The following is a 9,643-nucleotide window of genomic DNA, read 5'->3' as shown; positions in this document are numbered from 1 at the left end:
TGGTTGTGCTGATTTTCTTTCTTTATGAACATCTCCTGTTTTCTTTCTCAGATTTAACGGTTTGTAAAATTCATGTGAAACATAAAAGTACCAGAGTCAAAACTTGTCAGTGGTCTGACTGTCACTTAAATGATAATCCAGTACCAACACACAATAGACTTAAACTATTTTTTTTTACGACTGTGTTGTTGTAAAAACAGCTGTTTAAGATTCAACTGCTCAAACTGCTCTGTAAGGAATACAAGGCGAAAAGACCTTTCCAGAATACTAAAAAGGTAAGAATATAATGGAAAATGAAAATATGTGACAAATCTTTTTTGACAGAAGAATATGAATGTGTATCACTGAAGGCGAACACACTAATGAGGAGCAGTATAGAGAATTTATTTTGGAGACATATATTGTCTCACTGCATCCAACTTCCAAAATAACCCTCACATGTGAGGCAAAGAGATGACTTTTGCAAGATGTGGGAGCCTTCTGGAAAAAAAGTTTAACAACAGGAACCAATTTATTAATAAGAGAAAACTTTAAACCTAAAATAATTGTCCAGAATTATTTATGCTAAACTCCTATTAATGGACTTAAATCCTCTTAATTGTGTCTGTGTTTTTATTCGGTTTAAATGTGCGCTATAAATAAACTATGCCTATTATCTGCATTTAGGTCAGCCAATTCCTTTAAATAGATTAGAGACTAGTATCAATCAAAAAAAAAAAGTCAACGCAACAAGCATCACATCAATTTCTTGAAAGGTAATATATATGGTTACATATTGTGGCAGTTGCCATCACAAAAGCTGTGATGAGTTGTGTCATCTAAATAAGAAACTAGCTGACCGTATTGGGGGACACCATACTGTGGCCGAGAGCTTGCATAGCAGGTATATGATGACAAACATGGAGAACCATTAGCCACACTGACATCACCGGTTGGCAAGGTGGAAACCAGATGAGGCATTTGATGACAGTTTGGGGCAGAGTGTAGCGTGACAGAGGCCTCATGAGAATCTTTGTCATTAGTGTGAGTGTTTAGCCACAAGACACATCACCATAAAAGTCATACTGCTTCTCACAAATCTCCTCTTTAGTCTTAAGACTTCAAAGTCAGTCCCATGCTCTATCAATCAGACTTCAACTCTCCTTTTCTGTCTTGTCAATTTTCAGTTAGCCTCACAGCCTTTTCTGTCAAGCATCCCAGTGATACAAATGTGAGTAGGGTTGGGATGTCAGTCAGGATAAAGGGGCCAACCTAGAAAAACAAAGAGTTGCACACATTTTCTTTCAGATTTCTTCTGCACGGTGAAACGTGTGCAGCACACCTGGCTGGAGCTTGGTGTGGATGCTTTTATATGATTTTTTACAAAAGGGCTAAACCTAACAAATAAAAACATGGAAAAACATTCATAGAGTGGAAATGCATGTAAACACAGCTCACTACACCATGGTGCGGCTAAAGCGTCTATACCAGGCCGGTGGCGAAAGCCATATGCTCCACTTTCAAAAGTGCAACGCTTTGACTTCTTCACACAAACAACAAATGCCTCACAAAAAAAGTAAATAAATCTGCAGGAGTGAACATCAGGTGAACAACTCCTAACAGATAGTTATGCCTCTTTTCTCTAATCAGATTCCTCTGGGGTCACTGAAGAAGCCTGATCCAACAAGGATTCCCAGGACCAAAGGATTAACTAATAGAAGACGCAACAGAGCTCTCAATACAGAACAGAAAAATAGAAAACTTCCCTCAGTACATACAGGGAAAACACGGACCTGAGAATGCCCAACAGGCCTGCGATTACAACATGTTTAGCACTGAAGCCCCATGTTACAAAATAATAACTTTCATAATAAAATGATATGCAAAGTATATTGAAGAATTCTGATTGTAATGCAGATGTCAAGGTAGTATCAGGAGGATGTTGCAACAAAAACATGAACATAATAAATGATAAGTTGAGTAAAATATACATCTATCAACTGACAGTGCATGTCAAAAATTAAACGACTGTAGTAAAAGTACATGATTCCATAACATTAAACAAAGGACGTGTTGCAAATGAGTTGTTCTCTTGTATGAAAAGAAAGTGAATCCAGGTACACATCATAAATCTGTCAATTTAATACTGCTGCTCACCTGTAAAGATAAACAGTTTGTAGACCATTTATTTTCAACAGGTAATGTGGGTACTTTTGTCACCCACAGTACAAATAGTACCTTATCTTAATATCTTTAAGTAAAATTCACAGCGGCTGTAATATCATTATATGTATGGCTTAGTGTAGTTGGGGTGAATAAGGGTAAATTCCAATGCTTGCTACACAATTTCTATTAATCATATTCTATTTATCAGAATGGGTTCATATGTATCACTTTGCTCTACTGCATAAACTGCACATTTACTGCGTTTGGTGTGTTTTGTTTATGCATTTGTCTTTGTGTATGCAAGTGAGAGACAGAGACAGACAGGGGAGAATATAAGATATCTGTATGTGTGGATAATCTAAAGATAAATGTTTTATTTAAAAAAAACTCCTGAAAATAGACTCTATCTTATTGTGCTCGGCAACGCAGCAACACTTTGCTGTCCAATGCAATCAGGTCAATGATCCTTGAAGTACATGACTGCCCTCTATTGGTATGCAGAGTGCATGAAGCTATGCAATGAATAGCCGCGGGGAACTTCCTCTGTTGATGTATGGAGGTGAGGATGGGCATAGCAGAATGAATGCTGAAAGTTATGTGTGGACGAGAGCTAGCTTAACTATGAGGTTTAATATGTTACAGGGCATGATAGACAACGTTAGAGCAACATTAACGTTACCATAATTATTTTCTGTTATGACTCACACACAGACTTCTCTCACACACGTGTTTACACACTTTATGCTCGTAACAACTCGTACTACCGACGCTAACTTTCCCTGCCCTAACACATCAGAGGTAAGCTATACAAAAACTCACTGGTAACAGTTACTTTGTGTTTTACACTTGTCGCTATGGCGACTGGCGTTACCGGTTTACAGAATGTAGCTAAACTTTAGCTAGCTAACGTTAGCTTACAGTTAGCTATAAGCAACCTGAATTTCTCGCGACAGCTACAAGTTAACGCTAAGTGTTTGCTTATCAGGATACACCAACACCACAAATCTCACAAACACTGAAAATTAAAGACACTAGAGATCTTGCAAGGTACCTGAATTACCCTCGTGCGTCCACCACTCGTCACCCAAGTCGTCACCCATTTTCCTCAACTGGTCGTCTATCCAATCCAAATCTACCGCTGAGAGAGCATGCCAGGGGTGTGTTCAAATGCAGCACGTTTAAAACATTCAGTGTGGAGTTTAAAACGACACCGTGCAGACTAAACCAGGAGACTTGCTCTCCCCACATCGTAATTTAAACACTAGTTATGGTAGGTAAATGTGGGGTTGGGCCATAGACAAATTCATAAGAACATCACATGCTTTAATTTTGTGATATGTAACCCCACCTTTCCTGAGTGGGGCAGTAACTGTAAAGTATATGGTATAGTATTTGTTTGGCCTGAGGAGATCTCATTGAAAAGTCACTTTATTTCCATTTGTGTCTGCCTCATGAGTGCAGTTTTCCTGTCCTTTTGACTAAATTTTCTTAATAATAATTTTTATATTTGAGACTTTTGCTCTAATTACATTAAAGTCATCAAGGTATTTCAAATAAATACCAGGTAAACTTTAATAACCGTTTGACCAAAAAACCCCAAAACTGATCAAATAAAACCAGAATATGGCTCTGACTCACACACATACAGTGCAGCTAATGCTGCAAGTCTCTTTGTGTCTAAATCATGAGATGAGCAAGTTAAATAACTCTAAATTCGGCTCATTATATCAAAGCTGTTATATAGTTGCTTGGAAAAAACTCAATTCTCTGTATTTTTTAATAGCATAAAGAAAGTTGTGTGCCTAGGCAACATTCTTTCTAAATATGCTATAGCAAAACATGTGTACGAAAATAGAACACTTTTACTGTCGACTGGGTGCCTGGTTAATAAAGATCATCTGTCTGTCATCTGTTTGAGGTACAAAAAGTCAAGATTTACTAAGGCTTAGGCGCACAAATCAACAATAGCTCACACAAAGCAAATGACAAACATAGGGATTGTAAAATAACCAACAGATAGGCAGACAATGACTCAGCTACAAATGCAATGCCTCCCTCTGTATAATTCTGTCTTCTGCTCTATGTGTGCTTTTGTTTTTGTCCACTTTTTGCAAGCAAGGACCTCTCCATCTTCTTTGTTGTTTTACTGTCTGTGTCAGTTGGAAGCCCAACTGTGTTTCCCGACTGTATTTGATGTTGAAAGTAATGAGCACATGTTTTAGGAAAGAGCAATTTATGTTAGCGACCATTTCGATGCAGTATTATCAAATAGGATACGTGCCAATATAGCTGCCTTGAAATGACTTGTTCTGGTTGTGTTATAGTTACTGTAGGTGGTAACAGTTATTTATTGAATCAGTATTCATAAACATGACTGTTAGGCTGAGGTAATAATTTTAGTTTTGCATGTATGTAGCCTCCCCTCTCCACCACATATTGTACCATATCATAAAACATTTTCCAGAAATGAAAATGCAAGAATGGCACATACGTTTGCTTCAGTTTCTTTTGTTCTCTCTGACACTTAATTATATGCCAAATAAAGGATCTCTATAAGTTATTTTCAGGTTATAAACCGCAAATGTTAACCTTTTTACAAATGACATGCAATTATAGGATACTCTTAACACTCATTATTTAGGTGATGTTTCAGTAGAGGAAAAGAGCAGTAACCTACTGTTCTACTGAGTGTCTCTTCATAGTGTACATTACAAAACACATCTTTACATTCTCTGTCATTTTGGTAATACACAGAAGAAAGGAAAGAGAAGAGAAAGGAGGAGGAGGACGTGTTTGGAATAGTGCCCTCTTTTCTGCAGCTGTAGCGGAGAGGAAGGACAGGTCCTCTGGGAGTAATTGCATGCTTTTTTGTGTTTCTGTCGGAATAACACATTTCTGGCTGGTAGAGGCTATGAGATGTTTGATTAAAGCTTTTCCACAAAAAAAGAACAGACTGATTACCGGGAAATTATAAAGAGTTCAGAATGGTTATGCTGTGTAACCCTCAAAATGGGGGAAGAAAAACAAATCAAGAAAGAGAAAGGAAGGATGCAGTCAACACATTGTGCTGAGGTCTGCCAACATTCACGCAGGACAATGGACTCTAAATGGCAGCTTTGTATGTAATTAAGCATCATTCCTGTAAAACACAGGCCTCTTCCTCATTTGTCATTCTCTCTGTTCATCGTTTGGCTGCATTTTCACTAGGAACAATATGCCGTACAAAAGCATAATCCTTTTCTCTAGACCCCAGGGGAACTTGTGAAACTTTAAAATCTGCTTTTCCTGTGTTAATCAGACAACCTGTATGTAAAAGAGAAAGTGTACTTTAGAAAGGGTAAACTGCACAGGAGTGTTCATTCTCTTAAAATCCTCATAAAATGATCTCAGACGAACATTTTGAACATAAAGAAGACGTCATAAAGATAAGATGGAAATGACCCTCATGGGATGTTTTGAGGGAGAGGTTGTAGTAGAAGATTACGGTGGTGTGCATTTGCTGATGGGAAATAAAATATGGGAAATATATAACTTATTTAGAATGTCTTTAAGTTTGACATTTTGGGAAATGCACGTATTCACTTTCATGAGAAGATTGATACCACTCCTAAATTTGCCTGTTAAATCTGAAGCTACAGCCAGCAAGTATTACATTTATGTTTGAGTTATACTGTTGCAAAATATGGTGCACTTTGTCTCTAAATAAAGACAACGAAGTCTAGGAAGTTGTGAGAATACTGAAAAAGAGTGAAAGAGAAGATGAACGTCATTGTAATTAAAGGCGGACAGCTGTCTCTCTGGGCTTCTGTGATTGCACACTGTGGAGCACTGGTGTTAATGTGTTTATTTTGTTGTAAGCAGCTGTTCCTTCACTTACTCATTTTAATGATCACAAGAAGATGTTATTTTTGGTTGCCATCCTCCTCTTTTTACTTAGTGTTTTTTTTCTGCTAAATATCAAGAAAAACAGGGAAGATAAAACAAGTGAGAACGGACACAGACTATGGGTTTGAAGAATCTATTTCCTACTTATTCTCTTGCTATGCATTTCCACTGTGATAAAGTACATCTCCTCTTCTTTACCTAAGAACTGTACAGTGAATTCTTTCCTGTGTTTTACCCATTGGAGAACATACAATTCAGTTTTTGTTCATTCGTTTTTGCCTGCTTGAGCGGCACTGAGATTTTCTGCCTTTTTCTTTCCAATGTGGCTAACATATTACAGAGGTTGAGAGACTGAGGAGATAACGTGAGACTGTTTTTAGTTGTCTATAAAAGTTTAAATGATTAGTTAGATGACAGTAAATTCTTTTTTTACCTGCCTAATTGTGCAATAACCTTGTCTAATTAGCGGACAACAATTCAGGGAGAATAAAGTATTTAAGTTAACTACAATAGCCCTCTCAATTTTAATGAGGGTTAAAAAACAAAAATGATGATTCAAATGAATATAAAATTAAATACAGTAACTGTCATGTTGATATGCCACAGCTAGAACAGGGGGTCAGCAAGGTAGTCAGTGGCTTGTCAGCAAGTATGTGACCAAGTGCAAATAAACAGGAAGTGACCTTGAGCTTTCCAAAACTTCACCACACATAACTTCCCATGCAGGTCTCCAAGTTACAACTGTATTCATGAGCATCTGGCTGAGCCTGACCTGCATGGAGATGTGCTGCATTCTAAACACTAGGCAAATATGAATTTGTTGCTGTTGCTTTCTGTCATGTCTTTTGGTTTTCAAAGCTTTTAATATGTTGAGATAATATAGTAAAAGATATTAAAAACACATATGACAAAAATCGAATATGTTCAATATTTTGGAACATACACTATATACATATATTGCAATTTCTGTCAAATACTACAATGTCAGTATAATACATTTCTATATGATAGTAGACTTTCGTCAGTTTGTGGTTACATGTAAACTGCAGGCAAAATGTGTCTGCGACCGCAGCTGAGATTAACAAGTGAATGCCCTTCTGTTGATGAGTCAAGGGGTTAGAGGTAAGACAGAAGGTATCTCAGAGCAGGCATCATTATGGCAAAGGTCCCAGTTACTGTCAACCTCACCAACTGTCTAACCACATGGGTCAGGCTGCACCTGATGGAAGTTTTAAGGCCACACACTGTCAAGTGTGGTGAAGAAACGACAGCTGAAAGGTTACATCATGACATGTTGTCCATGTTGTTAAATCTTCAAATTATGTGCCAGCTTTTCAAAACACCATAGGGTCAGTTTTGTTATCTAAGACAGAGTTCTATTCCTTTTCAAACGTGTGAAATCACCACTGATGCAATGTTGTCACATGTTTCTGTAGCTGAGATGCTACTGTTGCTGATGAGAGCCGTAGAAACAGCCAAAGAAACAATGCTTGGAATAGCTAAAATAGACGGTAGCTCGGAGTGCAATGCTAAGAAGGTGAAGTACTCTTTTAATCTGTCTGACAAATAAATGTAATAACATTTAAGGTCCAAATTTCCCCACAAGAACCCCAACCACCTTATGGTCTAAATGTTGTTTCAAAACCTTCTCTGCTCTGTCAGGCATGTAATTCTGCTGGAAAAAAATTATTTAAATGTATTTTTGCCTAATATGCAGTATCTTAAAAATTTATTTTAGTCTAAAGAATATCAGAATCAGCCTTTGAAGGCCCAACGTGTGCAATATGTATTGTAAACTGCTCTTCATATCTGTAACCCTCCAGATTCTCAGAAGTTTTACCGAGGACATTACAGAGAACCTTGATGTCCTCAGTGGTAGCTATAGCCCTGCGTGCAAACACATCCTATACTGATCCAACTACCACAGTAGTACTTACAAGCATTGTGTGAGTTGATATGAGTGATAGCAAAGGTTCAAATTGTAATGACAAATTTTGGGTAGTAATGCATCCGACACAAAGCTTTTCTAGACAATGAAAAGCAGTAGATAAATAACGGAGCTGTCAGAACTTCCAACAGTCTAGCACAATTGTTGTTATAAAAATTGACCTTTGTTTGAAATCACATATTTTAATGCCAAATTTGTCTTCTTATTCATACCTTTTGTTTCCAGCAGATGGAACAGAATATAAGTTCCCATGTGTGAGACCTCTGAATGGTTGGACACAGCTTGTGGATGCTGCAGACAGCAGAGACTATGCAGTGTGGGCAGAGTGACATGACTTCTTGCCCCCTCTCTAATTATGGTAAGTGACGAGAGTGATTGTTGTTAGCTACAGAAGTGACAGCGTTAAAGGGCTGAGGGCCACCCACACAGCTGGGAGTTTAGCGACACATACATATTTTTGCCTCCACACCTACATCACCGAAGGGACACAGAGGCACAAAACAAGGTGAGAGGCGATTTCTAGGTAATGCACCTGTCAAATAGGACCTTGCTGCCTGTGTGGTGTTATGTGACCCAGCAGAGGAAGGTCAGGACAGTTGGAAAATGAACAAACACCTGTAGTGCTGGCTAAATGAGACACAGCATACAGACTGCTTATGAATTGGCTACTACTTGTATCTGTAGAAAAGGTTTATTTGGATCTCATTTTTTAACACAAACACAAACACATTTATACTCTCACCCTCAAATCTGAAAACACACAGACCTTCACCTTTTCCGATGACTTTTGAGATTCCTGCTGCAGTGGAATTAAAATGATGACTATAATAAGCTCCATTAACCGGCCTCTTACACAATTACAAAACAAAGAATAAACTCTTATTAATCACCATTTCTGGCCATTTCCATGGCCTTTGTTTAGTCATGGAGTTATTTTATTCTTGTGAGTGTTTGCTCAATATAACCTTAACAAAGCTTTCAAATGAACTGGGTTTCAATCACGGTTCATTATTACTTTGAGAAGTAGGAGGCTTTTGTGTATTTATTTTCTATTGTAAAAGCCGTGTAGAAGTTGACAAAATATGTATTATATATATATATATATAGGGGGAACCTGACACACACACACTTACAATCCAATCACCTCCACATTCAAATCAAATACAGATAAAATTGTATTGAAAAATTGCTGGCCAAAAAGTAAAAACAAACCTAAAATACTGACAGTGTTACACTTTAGAAGCAACAAATCTACCAAACAGTCTGTGCAAGCTCATTGTCAGGCTATCAGTAGCCATCAATAGCAATTGCTCAGGAACTCAGTGTGAATATTATTGAATTAGACTTGAAAAGACCAAATGCCTCAAATGTCTGCCTTTATCGATTGTTAGTCAACAACAGAGAGTTGACATTTACACAAATCTGATTCAGTCAGACCTCTGAATTCATGTTCTCTGTTGTGAAACAATTCACCCATGAATTGTAGCAGGATAGTTGGGACATACTGTATCTGTAAAGGGTGGGCTGATGCTATTTCAACACAATAAATAAATGGAAGAGTGGGTGATCACAATGAATACGCTTTCAACATCACATCTCCTCTTAGAGGGGTGTTTCCTAAAGGAGTTTCAGAAAAGGAGGGTTTATTGTGAAAAGTCTGTCTTA

The 9,643-nt window shown here is 37.7% G+C and overlaps 2 protein-coding genes across 8 annotated transcripts in view; one reads left to right on the top strand and one right to left on the bottom strand.

Moving 5' to 3' along the window:
• The window catches only part of cmss1 (cms1 ribosomal small subunit homolog), a 33,809-nt gene extending 30,448 nt beyond the window's left edge, over nt 1-3,361 (bottom strand). The window contains exon 1 of one of the 2 annotated variants that reach the window (XM_044217652.1): nt 3,197-3,361. In XM_044217652.1, coding sequence (XP_044073587.1) covers nt 3,197-3,245 — 49 coding nt within the window. In that variant the 5' untranslated portion in view covers nt 3,246-3,361. The remainder of the gene's footprint in view (nt 1-3,196) is intronic. The other variant, XM_044217651.1, reaches the window with a different exon arrangement.
• Nucleotides 2,502-9,643, top strand: part of LOC122885894 (interleukin-1 receptor accessory protein-like 1-B) — a 304,362-nt gene continuing 297,220 nt past the window's right edge. Inside the window, exons 1-2 of one of the 6 annotated variants that reach the window (XM_044217634.1) lie at nt 2,502-2,943; nt 8,204-8,336. In XM_044217634.1, the coding sequence (XP_044073569.1) occupies nt 8,246-8,336 (91 nt within the window). In that variant the 5' untranslated portion in view covers nt 2,502-2,943; nt 8,204-8,245. The remainder of the gene's footprint in view (nt 2,944-8,203; nt 8,337-9,643) is intronic. The other 5 variants (XM_044217632.1, XM_044217633.1, XM_044217631.1 and 2 more) reach the window with 5 other exon arrangements.

This window comes from Siniperca chuatsi, linkage group LG12 (assembly GCF_020085105.1).
Source record: "Siniperca chuatsi isolate FFG_IHB_CAS linkage group LG12, ASM2008510v1, whole genome shotgun sequence".
NCBI classification, from domain to species: Eukaryota; Metazoa; Chordata; class Actinopteri; order Centrarchiformes; family Sinipercidae; genus Siniperca; species Siniperca chuatsi.
Note: the sequence above shows the minus strand (reverse complement) of the source record. Positions and strands in the feature narration are given on the sequence as shown.